The sequence below is a fragment of the Amborella trichopoda genome, chromosome 11, assembly GCF_054954075.1.
Source record: "Amborella trichopoda isolate Santa Cruz 75 chromosome 11, AtrichopodaSantaCruz75HAP2 v2.0, whole genome shotgun sequence".
Taxonomy (NCBI): domain Eukaryota; kingdom Viridiplantae; phylum Streptophyta; class Magnoliopsida; order Amborellales; family Amborellaceae; genus Amborella; species Amborella trichopoda.
The window spans coordinates 38,006,563-38,028,033 of NC_142346.1; the positions used below are offsets into that span (position 1 = coordinate 38,006,563).

General features: G+C 34.3%; 1 protein-coding gene across 1 annotated transcript; it reads left to right on the forward strand.

Moving 5' to 3' along the window:
* The first annotated feature begins 2,232 nt into the window (after nt 1-2,232).
* On the forward strand, nt 2,233-15,851 carry LOC148779894 (cellulose synthase-like protein H1). The gene is made up of 9 exons (XM_088851772.1): nt 2,233-2,542; nt 3,081-3,414; nt 3,569-3,703; nt 4,786-4,902; nt 9,189-9,401; nt 11,985-12,123; nt 13,838-14,034; nt 14,359-14,709; nt 15,115-15,851. The coding sequence occupies exons 1-9, from the start codon at nt 2,271-2,273 to the stop codon at nt 15,646-15,648; spliced, it is 2,292 nt and encodes a 763-aa protein (XP_088707898.1). The 5' UTR covers nt 2,233-2,270; the 3' UTR covers nt 15,649-15,851.
* The last annotated feature ends 5,620 nt before the right edge of the window (nt 15,852-21,471 follow it).

A 21,471-nucleotide genomic window follows, 5' to 3' on the forward strand; every position in this document is an offset into this window, starting at 1 on the left:
ACACTACTTGAAGGTAAACTATAATTTGATTGTTTAGAGCCTAGGCTCTATACAAACCCTAGGTGGTTGACGCTCCCAAACCAGTGTTCCTCCAAGTCCCGGTTTCCCTCACCCCCTTTTATCAGCACTTGCCCTAAGAGAGAAAGGGAGAAATGTTCTTGTTGTCTTATCAACCTGGCTAAGACGACGAAAAGTCTTCTAAAGCACTCTCAACCTGGTCTAAAATAATTGGTCTAAAATTGTTGGTCTAATTTAGGAAAGATAAAAGTCTTCGAAAGCGCCCTCGACAAGAAAGAACATAAACAGGTGTGGTGTATGTGCAATCGGGCATGCATCCATGAGTGGTCCAAAATTATTGGTCTAACATTGTTATTAAACAATTATCAGTGCCTTCTCAAGACAATATCAGTGTCTTGTAAAAAATATCTATAATAATAGTTAGAAGTCAAACATAGCATACAGTTTACATTTGAGGATAATAGATTCTCAAATGGATTACGAAATGAAATAAAACAATTTATAAAAATCTAGACAGTGCGTCCAAACATGATAAATCTAAATCCAAAAAATTTATTTATTAAAAATTAATTACTATGAAAACCCTACTTCATGCGAGCGAAACATACACATTGTCCTACAAAACAATCTCACAGGTGTGGTGGATGTGCATGCATCCATGAGTGGTCTAAAGTTATTTTTATTTTTATTTTTTTCGAATATTTCAAAATAGTACTTGCGAGTGGTCTAAAATTATTTTTATTTTTTTAATGTTTCAAATTAGTATATGCGAGAGGTCTAACATTATTTTTATTTTTAATGTCTCAAAGTAGCATATGTGAGTGGTCTAAAATTATAGGGGTAACATTATCTACTCCATAGGCCGCCTGTAATGACCACAAAGGCAACTCACTACAATAGACCAACGCAGATCCTCCCTCTCTCTCTATATATATATATATATAAGAAAGCTCTTGCCCCTATCTCTTTCTCTCTCCTGCAAGGAACACAAGTAAAATACAACTTAGACCAATTTCTCTCTCTAAGACTGAGCACGTTGCAATCAACCGTTCAATCTATGTGGAAAATGAAAGTGTGACTAGGAACGTTCAAACAAAAAAAACAAAGTTTTTGGAAGTGACTTAGTGGTCCCAGGGGAAAATTTTCTCTCTTCACCCCCTAGGATAGAATTTTGGGGATGCAATGTCCTCAACCTAGGGACCAACCAGGGTTATCCAGTTTTTGAAGGTTGAATCAAAGTATTCAAGAACTAAAAATCTAATTTTTATCTTAAAAATAAAAGTGATTTATGTACGGACTTTAAAATTTTAGGTAAAATACAAAAAAACTATGTTTATACGTAGAAATTACAAATAATGTTGGTCAATCCAGCTTTTTTTTTTCAAAAAAAAAAAATTGTCCCTCGATCAACCTGAATTTTGATTTTTTTTTTTAAATTTTTTTTGTTGATAGGACAGTGCCCCAAGCTTTAAGACATTGCTCTACTGACTGAGTGACAATTTTGAAAAGAATAAAAAAAATGGGGTTGACTTACCTTCTTTGTAATTTTTGCTTATAAGTGAAACATTTTATATTTTATCTAAAATTTTAGGATCCATATATAAATCGCTCTAAAAATAATTATCCAATATTTCTTAAATGAATTTTTTCAAATAAAAAAAATTCCTCCTACTAGCTATTTTGCTCAAAGGAATAAGTGTATAGTTTGCTCGAGCAGAACCATTAACCCATAACCTAACCACAGCTAAAAATACTAATAATAAATAAATAAAACAAAAATCGGATTGAACCCTCTATGTGCTAGGAAAAAAAAAAGTCTCAACTACAGCTAAAAATAATAATAATAAATAAATAAAATAAAATTCGGATTGAACTCTCTATGCGCTAGAAAAGAAAAAAGTCTCAAGATTGTGGAGAGACCGATTAATTTTTAATGGCCGAGATCTAAGTGTCAAAAATCTCAAAATTCAAATTTTTTTCTTTTGAAAATAATCATCTAATAATTCTTAGATGGTCCCTACAATTTCAAACCAAAACAATCTTTTGTTTTTTTGTTGAATAAACTAAATCAATCCTCCCAATAGCTCTTTCAATGAGGGAGTAGAAGTACAAGATGCTCCCGCAAGTACATGCCCTCTTCTTAAACCACATGCCACCAAACCACCCCGCACGATCATGCCTATAAATAACTCCTCTTCACCTACTAAAACACTTGTCTCTCTAAAGGAAAGTAAGTGAAGAAACTGATCCCCATGGCTTCACAAAACTCTTCCCCGCCATTGCAACAGAGGCTCAAAGTTGATAGAAAGTTCATGAATGCTTTCTCCCTCCTCCTCTTGCTACTTCTCCTCTCCTTCATGTCTTATAGATTGGCCACATTACCCACCCTTGAAGGCTTGGAATATTGGTTTTGGGCGCTAGCTTTGGCCTGTGAGACTTGCTTCACTTGGCTCTGGCTTCTCTCAATCAATGGCAACTGGAACCCTGTTCTGTTCAAGACCTACCCTGAAAGACTCCCACTTAGGTATTTCACTTTAACAAATATATGAAAATTTGAAAATCTTGAAAATTGACGGTCTTAAAATGCATTACGAAATGCACTATTTCGAAAAGTTGAAATCCATTTTTTTTCATGTCTATGCGTGTCAAGATAATCAATTTGAGAATATTTAGACATCAAACAAACCTCTCCCCGTAAAATTTTTGAAGTAAACTCAAATTTGATTGTTTAGAGTATTCGCTCTGTATAAACTTTCCCTTAAATTTAATTGTTTAATTAAACTGTAATCGTGCTTTTTTTTTTTTAATAAAAAAAAGAAACCCCACTTTGACATGATTGTACGGACATACATAACAACCAAGTCAATCAGAGACGCTCAATAATTGAAGTTGTGGATACATAATATATATATATATATAAAATCCGTACACAGTACTTTGCCTATAGTCTTAGGCCGAGTAACTTGACGGAGTCCAAAAACACTATAATAGTTTTGATATTTTTAATAACTGGTTGTAGTCATGAATGATGATGAACCATGAGATTAATGAATGTTTTCAAGGTTTAAATCCGAATTGGAGTTACCGGCGATAGACGTGTTTGTGACCACGGCCGACCCATTCATGGAACCTCCAATTATCGTCATCAACACTGTGCTCTCGATCCTGGCCGTAGATTACCCTACGAGCAAGTTCGCAGTATATGTATCGGACGATGCATGCTCCATCATCACTTTCTACTCTCTGTCAATGGCTTCTGAGTTTGCTAGGACTTGGGTGCCATTTTGCAAGAAACACAATGTGAGTGTTCGGGCCCCGTTCATGTACTTTTCAGACAACACGGCTGCCTCCGATTCTTTCTCACCGGAGTTTCTCTCAGAGTGGAAAATGGTGAAGGTATTTTCTGTAGGAAAAGTATACGAAGAGACCATAGTTTGCCATTCCTTTTCTCTTTCTGGTGAATAAAGACAGTCAGAAGTGAATTTTTGAGAATTTATACACTTACTCATCCATAGAAATGACTATGTATCAATGGTGGTTGTGTTTATAGAGTCAATATGAAGAACTATGTAGAAGGGTTTCAGAGGCTGTGAGTGGGTCTTGCAAGTATCATCAATATATGAGGAGTGAAGATTTAGCCTTTTTCTCAAGGATTGAACGTGGAGATCATCCTAGCGTAGTGAAGGTATGATTGTAAATTTTTTTATTTTTTTATTTTAATTTTTCTGGTAGAGTACGACATAATCACGCTCTATGTGTCTGTCTTTATTATATATACTAGTATTATGCACATGCTTGTACATCATAGGTTAAGGATGGGTCATTTAGAAAATATAAATTATAAAAAAATTAATAGATAATCTAATTTGAAAAAAAAATCAAATGCTGCTTTTTTATATATCTCCTGTAATAACCATATTGCAATAAAATTGTCCTAAAACTTCTCAATATCTCTCCTAAAATTTCTCAAAGCCCATATATTATTATCTACCCATGAGCTTTTTTACTTTTAGGATACCTTCCCTACCTTTCTCTTGGGATAGGGTCCTTTTTATTCATGTGACATGTGTCAACCCTTTGAGTGTGTATGTGCTCATGTGTATGTGTATGGGAAATCATGCAAAGATTATTTACTTTTGATATAATGAAGTCACTATTATTCTTGTCTATTGAATTTTAAATTAAGTGGTTGTGAGTCGGACATTGACTAAATATAAAGTTCAAAGAATAAATTTCAAACTTCGTGATACATCCTATACTCGTATATGGGAGTTAGGTACCCCCAATGGCCATAACCGTCCCGTAAAAATGGACGCGTCAGATGAAAAGGCTATGTTTCTCTCTCAAGTGAAATTTAAAATAAATGGTAGCTTCTCTTGTACAACCCAGTGCCTGGCGAAGTTAGAGAGAGTGGTGGAGAGACGGAGGTGGTAACGTGGCATAGAGAGATGGTTTGGTTGTACGAGGGAAATTACCATTCATTTTGAATTTTATTTTGAAAGAGAAACACGGTCTTTTAATTTAGAGTGCCATTTTGCACAAAACGATCGTAGCCATTGGGCGTGCCCATCTTTTATATATATATATATATATATATATATATATATATATATATATATATAAATGGCTCTGACATGATTTTTGAATATTGTTACATTATATTAGTATACGACCGTTACATAAAATCAATGACCATATATATAAATATTTTCATCTCTCCTTCTCCAGTATCTTCCTTTATTTGGGTATTAATGTTTTGTTTGGCAGGTAATAGTGGAGAATGGGGAGAAAGGGTCAGAAGGGGTAGGGCACCTCATTTACATAGGCAGAGAGAAGCGACGAAAGCATCGACATCACTTCAAGGCTGGGGCCATGAATACTCTGGTATTTCTCTCACCATGCCTTATACTACAACCAAAGCTTTGTCCTTACTTAAGATTCGTTCGCATGTTATACTAAACAAAACAAACATATTTAATGAGGAGTCTTTTATCCATTCCTTGACTGCTTCATGTCCTTGCCTTAAATTAAGGCCTAGTATACTGGGAGTCTCGTTGATGTAATGCAAGGGCCACCAAAAATGGGTAGACATAAAAGAACCGCCATCGATTACAACTCACAAATTTTCTAGAAAAAATTACAAAAATATAAGGGTTTTAAAATGGAAAAGAAAATATTTTAGGAAAATATAAAGAACAACACTTCTTTATTTTCAAGTTTAAAAATAGTTTCGTGGTTTCTATAAGGTTGCAACCTTAAACAATCCAATTAAAGCACCAAATTGTATCATAACTTGTAATTTGGGTGAAAAAATTATTGGGATTATCTCAAGGGAAAAGTTTATTCAAATTAAAGCCTACCTCAAAAAATTTCACTAAAAGAGGTTGTTTTGATGCCCAGATATCTTCAAATTGATCATCTCGACATCAAGATGTATGGACATGAGAAAATATAGATTTCAAGTTTTGGAAAAAGTGTATTTTGTAACGCATTTTGGGACTATTAATTTTCAAGATTTTCAGGTTTTCATAGATCTCTCGATCTACACTATTTTTGAAGCTTTAGACTTTATAAATAAAGATAAAAATATATTTTAAGGCTATCACAAATATTTTCAGTATTGAAACAACATTTCTCGATACTATTTGAAGATAGGCTCTATACAAACCGCTCCTTTATTTCAAAATCTATTTTCATATCTAATTATAAAATTTTAAACTTCAAAAATGGTTAAAATCAAGTAAATCTATAAACCTATGAAACTCTTGAAAATAGACGGTCTAGATAATATTTTCAAAGATGCATTATTTTTGAGACCCAAAATCTTTTTTTTCTCCATATTCATACATTTCGATGTCGAGATGACTAATTAGACTTTTTTCAACATTAAAACAACATTTTCCGATGGATTTTTGAGGTGCATCTGTAATTCTACATCTTAAGTTGAAACCTTATATGAACTTTTTCCTTCATAGATTTTATAGTTTATAATTAAACTAGTGAATTTTAAGGGTGTGGTTTGCAGGTTGCAATCTTAAACAATCCGATTAAGACGCACCTCAAAATTTTATCATAAATGTAATTTTGATATAAAAAATTCCTAGGATGGCTTAATACTCTATTTTTATATCTAATAATAAAATTTTAAACTCTAATAATGGTTCAAATGAAGTAGATCTATAAACACGTGAATCTTAAAAATGGACGGTCCAGATAATGTGTTGCAAGATACATTATTTTGTGGACTCGAAATCTCTTTTCCTTTTCATATTCATATATCTCGATATAGAGATAATCAATTAAAGGGTTTCCCATCATCCAAATATCCTTTTATGATGGATTTTGAGGTGCATCTTTAATTCTACATTTTAAAGTTGCAACCTTATATAAATGTTTTCCCTTTAATTTTATATCTCTTTGTTATATATTAGATTCGGATCAAATTTTAGTAGGTTGATACTTAAATTTAGTAGTTCAATACTTTTCACCATCACACATCTACAAAAAATATTTTGAAAAGAATTTAAATTAAATAAATTATCAAATCACCACATAATATATTGCGGGTATTTAGTCATCTATTATTTTAATATTATGTTTTACTACTTTTATAGGGTATGATGGTTTAAATTAAATAAATTATCAAATTACCACATAATATATTGCGGGTATTTAGTCATCTATTATTTTAATATTATGTTTTACTACTTTTATAGCGTGTGATTGTGAAAAATATTAACACAAATAAAATTGAGCTTAATATGTTGTATAAAAAAAGAAATAACATTAAAATATGTTTTATGCTATAAAAAAAATGAGACTAAACTGTAAAATATTAAATATATGAGATAATTTCAAAATAAAATAATATTTCTTTTAACCAAATAATTTTATGAAAAAATTTATTACTTTATGAAAATTGTTATTTATCTTTATAAAAAAAGGAATGAAATAAAAAAATATTTTTGTCATAATTTATGGAAAATATAGCGAAATAAATAAGGACAATTTATTTAAAATTTGTAATAACTTGATATAATAAAAAGACTAATTAGAGACTGAAATAGTTAGTAATTGAAAGAAATGAACTGAAAATTGTGACAATTAGGAAAATGAAAGCGATCTTATAATCCAGCATAACATGAAAATTTTACAAGTTGTGGTTTTCGCTAATAAGAAATAATAAGACAAAAACTGTTTAGAATGTGTAATACTTATAAATACTGAGCAATAATAAGAAAAAATTACATAAACAAATAGAAGGGAAACACATTCAATGGGACTGTTACCTTTGGTATTTTTATTTACTATTGAATTACAAAAATATTAATTTATAAGTTTTATTTTTCTTTCATTAATATACATAAGACATCGATATGACCATCCATTATTTTATGGGACAGATTGGGTGATCGAGAAACAACATATCTATAGGACAAGCGTAGTTGAGATGATGATGTTGAGATGGATGAGTGCCAAGACAAGAAAGAATCAGAGTTGGAATGAATATATGAGAGTGAACTTAGGTGTGGCTTCAATAGGCGATAGGATGATGGAAAGCAAACATCGATGGGTTGGCCATGTGCACTGTAGATGTAATATAGTACTAGTTAGAATGTGCGATTTGGTTCAAATGGAAGACTCTAAAGGGAAATGGGAAGGCCCAAAAGGATATACATAGAAATAATGGAAAATATATGGTCTTTTGGTCCTATTACGGGTGTGGTCGTTGATAGAGAAGGTTGAAGGAATAAGATTCATGTAGCCGATCCCAAATAATTGGGATAAGGCTTGGATGATTATAATGATAGTGATGACGATATACAAAAGATCATATTTTAACTTTTATAAGATGATGGGGTTATTAATATTGAGAGTAGATTAGAAATCAAAAGCTATGTTTTGCAATGGGTTTCTTAAATGGATGTAGTTTCTATAAGGCGTAGGTTTTATGAAACAAAATAAAGTTTCACTTCAAATCCGTGCCTAGAAAGTACTTTAGGCATTGGAAGTGTCCATTGTGCCGCTAAAATCAATTTTCAATATTGACTATGACATTTAAGGCTAAAAATTGAGTCAAATCTTGCGGATCCATGAACTTCTTGTCAGGGCGAAATGGATTATTTAGATAATTTGTCACCATATATACTATTTTTAAGGCTTGAGATCCTACTTTTTCTCATAACCACATAGTCAAGGCCAAAGAGGCTTTCCAATGCCAGAGCTACAATTTTCCATGATTTTTGAGGTGAGGCTTTACTTATTTTGATAGGGTTGTAGCCTTATCAAAACATTTTTCCTTTTAAATACCATTATTCCTTAAGGGAAAAATGATGTATACCCCCTCTTTAAAATCATAATCCCAAATTGGCCCCATATCTATAGAAGTCTATAGATACTCTTTAAAATAAAAAAAAGAAAAATGTTTAGTCCGTCTCTTTACTTTTTTTATTGTCTAAACTATGATATTTACTTTTTCTTTTGAGCAAGATTTCTGTTTCCCCTACAACATAAAACTTATATGCTTCCTCTTATCCAAATTTCCATTCTGAATGAAGGCCTAAGATTGCCCCAATCACAATGTCAACTCTCTACACTATTTGATTTTTAATTTTTTTCTATAAATTATTTTGACACTAAATTATGTAGGTCCAATCCTCTATTAAACTCGCACTAGAGAAAAATATAAAATAAATATTTCTAATAAAATAAAACAACCAAAATAGTCTTAAAAATTTCAAGGGATATTTTGGTATATATTTTATCGAAAAATTATTTTTAATATTTTTTAATAGATGCACCCCAATGAGAAGTTGACACATTCCAAATTTCATATTCATAAAATTTGTATATAAAAAAGTAAAAATAAAATACATTGAGTTGTCGGATCTAAGATCAAACAGTGAGTGGCTCTCTTTGATCAAAATTGAACGGCTGGATGGAATGGAAAACATAGATCTTCTATGCTGCAGGGGAAGTATAGAAACCTTTCTTTTTTTTTTTTTCTAATAACTGTATCATACAAATGGAATTTGAGATGCTTTTTTTTAGATTGTGAACTTGCTTTCCTTTCTAAAAAGTACCATGTAATATTTAGACAGGATTGAGATGAGAAAATTAGTTAAATTTATATGGTAATAACATATACTAGAATTCTCTCATTTGTGCAGTTTAGAGTGTCTGGGGTGATGACAAATGCTCCCTTCACAATGAATGTTGATTGCGACATGTTTGTTAATAATCCTCGATGCTTCTATGAGGCCTTGTGCTTGCTTTTTGGCTTCGAAAGTGAACGCGATGCTGGTTTTGTTCAGTTTCCCCAAGTCTTCTATGGAGGCCTGAAAGATGACCCTTTTGGAAATCAACTGAAAGTCCTCTACCATGTGAGTTTAATCTCTCTCACTCTTATCCAGTAGGGTTACCTTCTGCATAGAAGCATCAAATATATCCTTAGCTTAATAAATATGGAATTTTATTCATGTAAACCGATGTTTAGAAACCTAGATTGGTCAAGTTAACCAGTCATCTAGGAAATTGGTTCGGATTGGTGAATTATTGATCCAGATCGGCAATTTGGCTGAGAGATTCGGCCAATAAAAAACATTGAAAAAAATAAAAATTGAAAATAACAAATATAAAAAATATGAGAACATGCTGATTCCCTTTCTTTATTTTTTATAATGAAATCAGTAACACTTTTTATTCCATCCAAAAAAAAGTTATTACAACAAATATGATAGCCCCATGGCCACAATTACAAGAAAAAACAACAAAAAAAAGAGCCAAATACAAACCCAGTGCGTATTCACCAGAATTCACAATTATATGACTATTACCAGTGACTTCTGACTTTGCTAAACCATCAGCCTCCATATTGCACTCCCTATATTGCAGTCCCTATAGATATGGCTAAATGTACATTCTATCTCCAAACAATAGTCATTCACCTCACGAATGTGAAACTTCGACGGATATGCAGATTCTTTTTTTTTATGTGGAACTTCCACAGTTGCAGATTCTTTTTTTTATCTATTAAATAATGTTTATAGAATCTCCTTCTACCGTAACTTGTTTTTGGAATCTTTTTACCAATTTAACCCCTTGAGGAACAGCTTTAAGCTCTGGCTGATTCTCAATTCCGATTGTGAACCGGACTGGTTCCCACTGATTCCGTATCTTGATCACTTGATCCAATCCGTATTGGTGTTTTTCAAACACTGATGTAAACCACGGTGGTTTTATTTGATGATTGTAACATGTAACCGTATATACCAATTACATAAGTTTCAAGAAAATGAGGTATGAAAAAAAGAGAGAAAACTTGGAACATGTTTACTACGTATTAAGTGGCGAATTTAAGTATAAACACTTGTGCTGGCAAACGTGTTCGTAGTTATGAAGAAATAGGAATGACAACAGGCTAGGCAGGCCACGGCAGCCTCAGCCAGGCCAACTATAGCCCTAGCTCGGCTCTTGTTCGCATGGACCGGCCCAAGCTTGCCCTGGCCCCTAAAAAGGCTGGGTTGGGCAAAAAACAAATGAAGATAAAATAATAAAAAAAGAAAAAGAAAACAGAGGGTCGGGCTGAGCCGAAATGGGCCAGAACTGACCTTATCTCGGCCCGCAGGCCACAAACTGTGGTGCATGCTATGCTCTTTTGAAGGGTTCTTAGGAATCCCTAGCTTGCAGAATCGGGAATCCTAAATATTGGGATCCCACCCAAGATCATGTATATGGGCTAAATGTAAAGTAGATGAATACAACTATAAATCAAGTGCGAGAAATAAAGCAAATATAAAAGAAACACACCATAACAACATATGATTTACGTGATTCATTACGTATGGTTACATCTATGGCCTCGATAACTAGAAATCCAATATTACAATGAATATTACAGTTTCAGGTTACAAGAGATATCTCTCTCCCTAAATATCGGTAAAAATCCCTCATCAATCTTCTCTTCTAAACCAGCTCTCCCGATCAAGTAACACTGTCGATAAATGTCTTCTTTTCCACCGTAATATCGCTATCGGAAAGATGACTTCGAGAGCATTCGAAAAATTTTCTCTCTCTGGAAGTGGAACTAAATCAACAAAAAAACTTCACAAGAATACAACCTCTATCTAAGAGGTCATGTCTCTCTTTATTGGAGACCCATCTCCTCTTTGGAGATCCATTGTCATAACCCCCAAAGGGGTGAACCACAAAAGGATGGATATTATATCTTCTTTGACTATCTTATTTATATATGCGATTGTATACAATGAGACCATTTATCTTTGGAATAGGGAGGTCACAATTACTCACAACCATCCGATATGAAATTTGATAGCATGGATGTGTCACAAAATTTGAGAAATTTATTTTAAACTTTGAGCTTGGTTAATGAAATAAATGTATCCACTTAATTTCACATCCAATGGTCAAGATTAATTGTGACCACCTTGAAAAAAAAGATAAATGCTCTCATTATATAATTTCCCTTTATATATATATATATATATATCACTTTCTCACTTTTTAAAAAAATCCATGTTTTTTTTTTTTTGCTTATATATATATATATATCACTTTCTCACTTTTTAAGAAAATCCATGTTTTTTTTTTTTGCCATAATACCCTTTATCTTTTAAAAAAAAAATGAGTATATCACCAAACCCAACACCCCCCGAGTTGCCAACGCTACGAAGAAACAGGCTAACAACCATCATCTAGATGAAAACAAATATGGAAACGACCAAAATTCCCATTACTGCTTCTAAAAGATAGGCGTATTTAAAATAAATTCCAAAACACTGTTTATTCCAATCGTATTTAACTATATTCCAATTTCCAAAGAATTGTTTATTATATAACGAAGTGTGACTCCTCTTCTACATATTACAGATCGATAGCTTAATTCTAATTCGAAATTTGGAATGTTGGTTCATCAATTTCTAATTGATAGCGATTTTATAATGCAGACATTAGGGCGAGGATTTGCAGGGCTTCAAGGCATGCTGTATTCAGGGACTGGTTGCTTTCACAGAAGAAAGGCTATTTATGGAGCACAGCCCCCAGAGCTACCCAATGGAAAAGGGCAACTAACAAAATACATGAATGGTACTATATTCATTTATTGGTTTAATGTTCCAATTAGTTTTCCTTAAGGGTGCGGTTTCTACGAGTAGTCCGACTAATATGTGCGTATACGCCCCCCACTAAAATTCATTTTAGATTTTTTTTTTCTAATTATTATTTTTTTTGTAGATTCGGCCAAAACGATCATAATTATAAAAATAAATAAATTTTTAAACTTAGAAATATAATTTTTTAGTATTTTTTATGTGCCGTCCATATCTTATTTATGAACAATACACTTTTAGATAACGTGCATCTTTAGGATGGATGTTTGTAAGTCAGCGGGCTCTTGAAACAATTTTCATTTCCTTAATGCATTCAATCAAGGGAAAGGTTTCTATACTTCCACTACAGCATAGAAGATCTATGCTTCCCCTACCATCCAACTGTCCGATTTGATCAAGTGAGCCACTAACCGTTTGATCCTAGATCCAATGCCTCAGAGTATTTTATTTTTAATTTTTTAATATAAATTGTATGAATATGAAATTTGAAACTACCATCTTCTCATTGGGGCACACCTATAAAAAATATTAAAAATAATTTTTTGATAAAATATAATGACCGTCGTTTTATTTTATTGAAAATATTTTTTATATTTTTTACAAATGTGAGTTTAATAGAGGATTGGAAGCCCAAAATTTAGTGTCAAAATAATTTATATAAAAAAATAAAAATAAAATAGTCTAGAGAAGTGATATTGTGATTGGGAAAATCTTAACCCTCCATTCAGAATGGACGGTTGGATAAGGTAAAGCATATAAGTTTTATGTTGTAGGGGAACATAGAATAGACGGTTGGATAAGGTAAAGCATATAAGTTTTATGTTGTAGGGGAGCATAGAAAGCTTTCGCTTCAATCAATTCTCTCTTTCTTTTCCATTATAAAATAGTGTTTGAGGCATGTGGTCAAACAAGTTTAGGGCAAGTTTGGATCGACCACTAAGTGAGTTTTGTAATATGATCTTCACCCACCTGTGCAGGAATATTAGCACAAGTTTTGTATCTATCGATTTTGAAACCCTGCTTGAGTAGAAAACACCACTAATTGTAGTAGGAACCCTAAACTTATTTAGTGATTAATTTCTTGATTGAATAAACATGTGCATTCAAGATGATTAAGTGCCATGCACAATGTTAATACAAGCAGAAAATACCTTTTAAGGTGTTTCTTTTGTTTCTACGGTGATTATAAGCACCTCGTGCATAAATACAACTTTGAAAAAGTGTTTAATTTCCAATCTGAATTGTTGATCTGGATAGGAATCAATCAGGATCGAACCGGTTCTGAGATGATAAGGGACCAGCCAATTCCCCCCCTAAAAAAATCCCCTTTTATATTTTCTCCTTTTTTAAAAGTTTGTCTTATAGCTCCCCTTAATTCCCCACCTTATAAACCCTTTGATTTGTATTTTATTTTATTTTTTAAAATATTTTTTGAATCACATATTTAGATAAATCCACATCCAATCCAATCCGGATCATTGATCCAGCAATGTGACAAATCTGTAGGCAAAAGATCTACCCCACTTAAAACACAGTTAGAAACCAAATAAATGCTTTGTATTTCTACAAAAATGGGCCTCAAACATACATCAAACAATACCTTTTTGGCTCAACAAAATGCCACACGTTCGAAACCAAGCACCACATGCTTTACAAATATCGTTTATAAAGATTATTACCTATTTTTGCAGGATCAGATGAAGCTAAAATGGAAGAACTGGAAAGCATATTTGGACACTCTGAAGAATTTTTAAAATCTGTTGTGTGTATCCTCTCAGAAGATGGATACTTGGGCTCCTATAACCCTGTTAGCCTTGCCAGCACCCTAGAAGCCGCACATGAAGTTGCTCGATGCACATACGAGAATCATACACAATGGGGAGACAAGGTGATTTTTCTTTTGAAACAACTTATATAAAGTTGCAACAGTTAAGGTTGCAACCTTAATTGTTCATTTTATTTGGATTTTGTAAATTTAACTCTCATCTTAAAAGATACGTTACTTTTCGATTGTCTTAAAAGACATGTCAAATGGTTAGCCATTTCTCCGATTTGTCCTTTGGTCTTGATTTTAAGATATTATCTGTGAGACATGAATCCAAAATTGCTATGTAAAGAAATCTAGTTTGTTAAATAAAACATCTATATTTTATGAAGAAATACAAAAGAAAAATTGAAACTTAATTTTATATTTCATCCATCAATATTGCAGGTGGGTTTGGTTTATGGATCTACCACTGAAGATGTACTATCAGGACTAAGATTGCACTCCATGGGTTGGAAGTCTGCTTCTTGCACACCCGAACCACCAGGCTTTCTCGGGTGCGCTCCCTCCAGTGGCCCTGAAAGCTTGACCCAAAGTAAGAGATGGGCCACTGGCATTCTGGAAGTCCTAGTCGGAAGCCACAGCCCGTTGCTAGCTGTTGTAACAAAGAAGCTCCAATTCAGACAGTGCTGGGCTTACATAACGATCACTGTATGGGCCTTGTGTTCCCTTCCTGAATTGTGCTATGCAACACTTCCTGCAATTTGCATCCTCACAGGGAGATCCTTCTTGCCCAAGGTACATTGTGGTGCTATAATGAAATATTAGGACTAATTTGTAGCATATGTATGAATATTTAATACTAAGAGGTCTTAATGTACGTTCTCCTAGGAAAATGATGTGTTAAGTGGGATGATCTTAGTATTCTTTTCATATTTATTGGCATAAATAAATCCATTTGAGTATCATTTCATGAAATGAATACATGTGCTTGAATCCCAAGTTCCTTTTCCCAATACATATTCAACCTTTTGTTATCCATATTTCAAAATTAAATTCTTTGTTTTTCTCTATTTATTTCAGCATTTACGTATTTGTTGGTTCATGACCCACGACTGTTGTATTGTGCCTGAAGCTTGTTGGTTGATTCTCATGTATTTTTATAACAGTTAAGAAGCTCTGATCCTTGTGATTATGCCACAGGTAACTCAGTCAGATGCTTTATTTCCGATCAGCCTCTTCATCTTGTTCAACCTTTACAGCATAATAGAGTACTGGCAAATCAAGCTTTCACTAAGGGAGTGGTGGAATAATCAACGGATGGCGAGGATAAATTGCACGAGTGCATGGCTCTTTGGCCTCTTTGATGTGATCCTCAAGCTCCTCCACCTTTCAGAGACTGTATTCGTCGTCACCCCAAAAGATGACCATGGCTCTTCTGGTGATGAGGCCAAAGACCGTGGCAGGTTGACCTTTGACTCATCCCTGCTCTTCTTGCCACCCACCACTCTCCTCCTCCTCAACTTGGCCGCCTTGGGGGCCGGCATTCCGATGTTGACAAGTGGTGACATCTCATTGGTTGGAGAGATGGTGTGTAGCGCATGGGTAGTGGCTAGCTTCTTTCCCTTTGCAAAAGGGCTGGTGAGGAAGGGCAGATATGGATTGCCTTGGTCTACAATTTTCAAATCAGGTGTCATAGCATCCTTCATTGTACATGTTTGTAGATACATTGCATAGAGGGCATGGCTTCCTTCATTTCACATGGGTCTAGACAGGTTCATTCAAAGAATTCTACACCACATTTAATGAAACATTTGCATTGGTTTACTGTCTTTTAGAGCTCAATTCTATGTAAGCCTTGAAAGGAGGCTCCATAAAAGAGTGAAGAATGTAAAGAGGTTGGCTTACGATTTTGAATGAAGCGCTGCGTCTCTTATTTACTCTCGATAGTGCATGAGGAGGTCTCGACTCCCCGCATTGTGCTCTCTTGTTGATTTTTTCTCAGTTTTTTCTTTAAAACGCAATTGTATTTGTTAGGTATCAGTTGCTGGTGAATTTCCAACTGCGTCTAGTGGTATCAGAGCATCAGAGCAGTTGATAACAAAAGACTATCTTCTATCCAAGTTCTTGCTAGAAAAAGATAAGCCTTCCAAGACATCTATCCAAATTCTTGCTAGAAAAAGATAAGCCTTCCAAGACATGGACTGATCAAACTAAACTAAAAACCTAGAATAAACCTATATGTAACAGTTAAACCTAAATAAAAATTCTACCTACATCTCTAAAATTAAATTTTTGTAACAACCTGATATACATAAAAAAAAAAAAGAAACGAAGAAAGACTACAAAAAAGTAGAATTTTCATTTTCTATTTTGTAAATACGGAGCAATTCAATCCATTTCAGTACAAGATACATTTGAGGTACTTCTACAACAATCAGGAGGTTACAAATGAAACAATTACGTCTAATCCTTCGACAAAGCATGCATTTCTCCAAATACCATGGGCAAGACATATGGTTTTTTGTAGGGGCGGCAACGGACCCATCTGGGATCTGTGTATGGGTCCAACATTTGAATCCGGTGCGTCAGGTCCGGGTCCAAAACCTGGACCCAAACACTATTCGGGTCTGGTTGGAACCGACTCGCACCCGTAAACTGTTAGAAATAAAATACTTCAAGCCCTATTTGTTTGGGTGTACTAAAGATTGTCAATTCATAATCATCTTTAGTTATTAAACGACAAATACAACGGCTGGAAATCTAATGACTGGTGATTGTGACCTTGTTGCCTATAGTTTGGGTATATGATGGTAAAGAAAGGGCAAAAAAACAAAAAAAACAAAAAAACTCATAGTGAGAATGGCAATAGACCTGACCAGTCCCGGGACCCGATGGGTATGAGTATGAGTCCAACTTTTAAACCTGACGGTCGGGTCCAGGTCCAAAACTTGGACCCAAATACATTCGGATCTGGGTTCGGGTCCAACCAGATCCGACCCATACCCGAACTGTTGCCACCCCTAGTTTTCAGTTCTTCAAAATTAATAAACATTTCAAGAACCGTTCAAATCTTGCAGAGAATGTGGGCAAAAAAGATCAAAACCAAATGACCGTCTACTCCCATCTCTGTTGCACTGACTACAACAGAGCACCTTGCATGTTGCATTAGGTTTCCTAATGCAGGGCGCTAGCAAATGAAGCCTTACAGACCCCAAAAGTGACTACTGAAACTTGTAACTGAAATTTTCAACTGTCCACACACACCAGATACAGAGTAATAATAGCCCACAAATGAAATACCAAGATTATTTTGTTACTATAATAAAATGGAGTATTGAGGTAATTGCTGAATTTGAAGATCGATTTATTTGGAGGGGAAGCTAAGTAAGATATTGACACAAAAGTACCAAAAACCAAAATATCTTAGGCCCCAGTAAAATGATTCATGAGAAAAACAAAGCAAAAAGTGATCCTTCGGGTGGATAAATGGGATTCCATGCATGATAATCACAACTACTTTGGCATCCATAAATAAGTGACAGCCATTCACATAAACAGATATTTCATAATAAATCGACCTAACCAGTGAAAAACAAGCCTTTGCGAAATCATCATCCATCATAAGTAAAAAACGACTAGGCTGATATTCTCCAAGTCAAACTCAACAAGAGCTCAAAGTTTCAGGCTTGGCCGTTCAGATTTCCCGCATCACCGTTCACTTCAGCACCACTAGTCATTGCAGCACCATCTGCTTTTTGGGAGCTCCTAGGGAGATTTTTAATAACAGATAAGTGAAAATCAAAATCTGCTTTCAACTTACAACACGAGGCTTGGATCCACTTTTCAGCCACACTGGTAGATACACTATCTTGGCTGTCCTTCTCATGTTCCTCAATAACCGGCCTTATTTCATCATACAAAGAATCGAGCTTTGCAAAAGCAGTTTTCCTTGCTTCCTGCAGAAGTGTTCAGAAAGCAGTTTTTAAGAAGAAAATAAGCTTCTTCAATAATGCAGAGCAACGGAACAGAACTATGGTTGTATATGGTAATCAAAGATACATATACCATCCATTCTTTACTGATGGATGGCTAAAGATTAACTGTACATGGCTAACTGTCCCTGTGGGCCCACTTGAGTTAATCCCATCTATACCATAGTGCATTAAACTATACTTTACTTTCCCAATTAATAATGGGAAGCCTTTCGATATGCCACTAGGTATAGGAACAATATATGTGTCCCCCCGCCCTCAGCTGTTTGATCTGATTGTATAGCTAAGATGGCCTTAATCACAATGTCACATCTAGACATTATTTTATATTTAAATTTTTTTCTATAAATCCTATTGACATCTTCAGGGGCAGTTTGGGCATTTCATTTTGTCAGAAATATTGTTTTTAGGTGTGCCCCTATGAGAGGATGACACACCCAAATTTGGCGTTTATATGATTCGTAGAAAAAATAAATAAAAAATAAAATTCTCCGAGCTAACATATTGTTAGAGGCTCTGAAGTTATCCCAGCCATCCACTCAGGTTGGACGGCTGGTAGAGGATGGCATATATGAGTTTCCCACACCTAGTGAAAGGTTTGCCATTATAATTAGTTTTTGCTGAGTAAATATAGAGCAGCCTGAGGCAAAAGGACAATGATAATCCATAAAGCTTAAGTGAATATTAGTCTCCAGTGTAAATTACTTTCTAGACAATATTCCAAAATAACATGGGGTTAGAGAAGGCTTGCCCCAGCCTGAACCTGCCCCTACCACTTAAATGGACCACGCTAGCCCGGCCACTTAAATGGACCATGCAAGCCCAGCCATCCCAAGCGAAGCAGGAAGGTTGGGCCCGAACCCAGTGTGAAATGTTAATACTCAGCCTAGGCCCGGAGCTATCAAATGTTGTTGATTAACATACTTGCTTCAATTGCAAAAAGATTATAAAAGATGATGAGGGATTTTCTTTGGGTTTCCTATGGTGAGATGAGAAAATTTCATCTTTTGAGGTGAGATAGAGTATGCACCCCAAAGCGGAAGGAGGTTTGGCTATTCGGAAGATCAAAATTTTCATCCAAGCCCTTTTATGCAAATGGTGGTGGCGCAGCCTCCACTTGAATGATCATCTTTGGTACCAAGTTTTATGTTCCAAATATGGTATGGATATATTACAATATCTTCAATTGCAAGCCAATGATATCAGGATAGTTTAGATGGAAAGTTGGTTGTGATGCATAGTTTCCTTTTGCCATCATAAGTGGCTTGGGGATTATCTTTTGAAGAGAGTATTTTCAGATTTGTTTAGGCTAGTGACTACGCCCAACTTAAAGGTTAGTGAGGCTATAGAAAGAAGGGGTCAGAGTTGCTCGTGGAACATTCTTTTGGCTTATAGCCAATTGAATAATGTGTTGTTAGCCCAATGATGGCAACTCATGGAGATGTTGGATAATGTATATTTATCTCAAAATGCAGAGGATGAGACGATATGGGAAATTGAGAGTGATGGTGTCTTCACTATCAAATCATGTTATAACATTTTTTTTCATGATCGGTAGAGGTTGTCTTACACATACATTGCTCAAATCTAGAAATGGTCGACTCCACATAAAGTTCAAGTTTTTATTTGGTTAGCAGCGCAGGATAATGTTATAACATTTTTTTTCATGATCGGTAGAGGTTGTCTTACACATACATTGCTCAAATCTAGAAATGGTCGACTCCACATAAAGTTCAAGTTTTTATTTGGTTAGCAGCGCAGGATAAAGTTCTGACCATTGATAACTTGATTAAAAGGGGGAAAATTCTCCCGAATGTCTGCTTGCTGTGTAAGGAGGATGGAGAGAATGGTGCGTATCTTTTTATTCATTGCCCCTTTACGGTGAGAATCTAGTACCGGCTTTTAGATAGTGTAGGGATACAAATGGTGCTTCCTCAAAATGTGGCGGGAATTGTTTCAACGTTGAAATTACCTTTTCTTCCTAAGACGAGAAGAGTAGTGTGGAAGATTGCATTAGGGGTGATACTTTGGGAGGTTTGGAAGAAAAGAAATATAAGGACCTTTCAAGGGATTGCTACTCTTTTTGATAAACTGATCCATACCACTAAATATTCTATATGGTATTGGTTGTCAGTTAATAAAGAGGGATGGGGTATATCTAAGGTTAAGGTGGATGTGGTAGCTAACCTGCGTAATCTATTTTATCTTAGCTCTGGTAGCACTAGACCAAGATGCATTTGGATAGCTTCGTGTCTAGGAAGTTTAAAGCTTATCTTTGATGGTAGTTTTTTAGGCAACCCATGACTGATAAGAATTAGAGGTGTGATGCATGATTGCTATGGTAATATTTTGTTTACCTATGCTGGTCCAATAGGTTCTGCTACGGCAAATTTTGTAGAACTGAGTGCGTTGCTTTATGGCTTGAAGATTTTCATCAGCAAGAATATGGAATGTAGCTGCACGTTTAAAGGGGATTCCTTGAATGTAATCGGATAGTGCAATAAGGAACAAAGAGTCCTTTAGGAACTTTGGTACATGTGGGTTGCAAGTGATGGATTTGGTAGCTACTGTTTCGATTTCTTTTTTTCATATTTATTAAGAAGCAAATAGTATTGCTAATTTGTTCGCAAAGAGTGGGGCATCAATCCCTTCTTTTATCATTTGTGATGATGTATTTTTTTTTTTTTGTAGTTATCCATAAAACTGTAACTTTGGTAAAAAAAAAAAAATATATGCAGTCTTCTTTTTCTCTTTAACAAATATGCCAAACCATCGATTGCTTTCTTCTTTTTGGAAGAAACAGACCAAACTTGTTTCTAAATCATCATGGTCAAACATCTACAAGATGCGCAAGTCAATTTGTTTGATTGTCCTATGGTATTGAAGAGATCTGGTGCAAAACTTTTCACTTTTTTTTGTTTTTTACACCTGAAAATTTCAATTGAAATTCTTTCGATTTCAAGTTATTTTTCAAGAATTCCCTTGGCAATATATATATAATCTCGAGACTATTTGAAGGTGTGTTTCACTTTGATTGTTTAAAGCCTCGGCTTTATACACACCGCTTGCACTTTAACATATATACGCGATACGTGTCAAGAGTGTTTAGTAGGGAAGCTAAAAAGGGCAGTACGTATCGACACGTCTCCTTACGTATTCCTTACATACAGTAGTTTCCAAGGGCTGACCATATCACAATCAGCATAATTGGTAGTCCACATTTTTACAAATCGATAAAGAGAGACATCTAGGACTCAATTGTTAAGTCAACACTTTTCCTTATATATATATAAAAGGTGTAGTTTCTATAAGTTTTTATATTTTTTTTTAATATATATATATATATATTTATATATATATATATATATATATATATATGAAGGATGTGTCCACATTTTTCCAAATCGATAAAGAGAGACATCTAGGACTCAATTGTTAAGTCAACACTTTTCCTTATATATATATAAAAGGTGTAGTTTCTATAAGATTTTATATATTTTTTTTAATATATATATATATATATATATATATATATATATATATATATGAAGGATGTGGTTTCTAT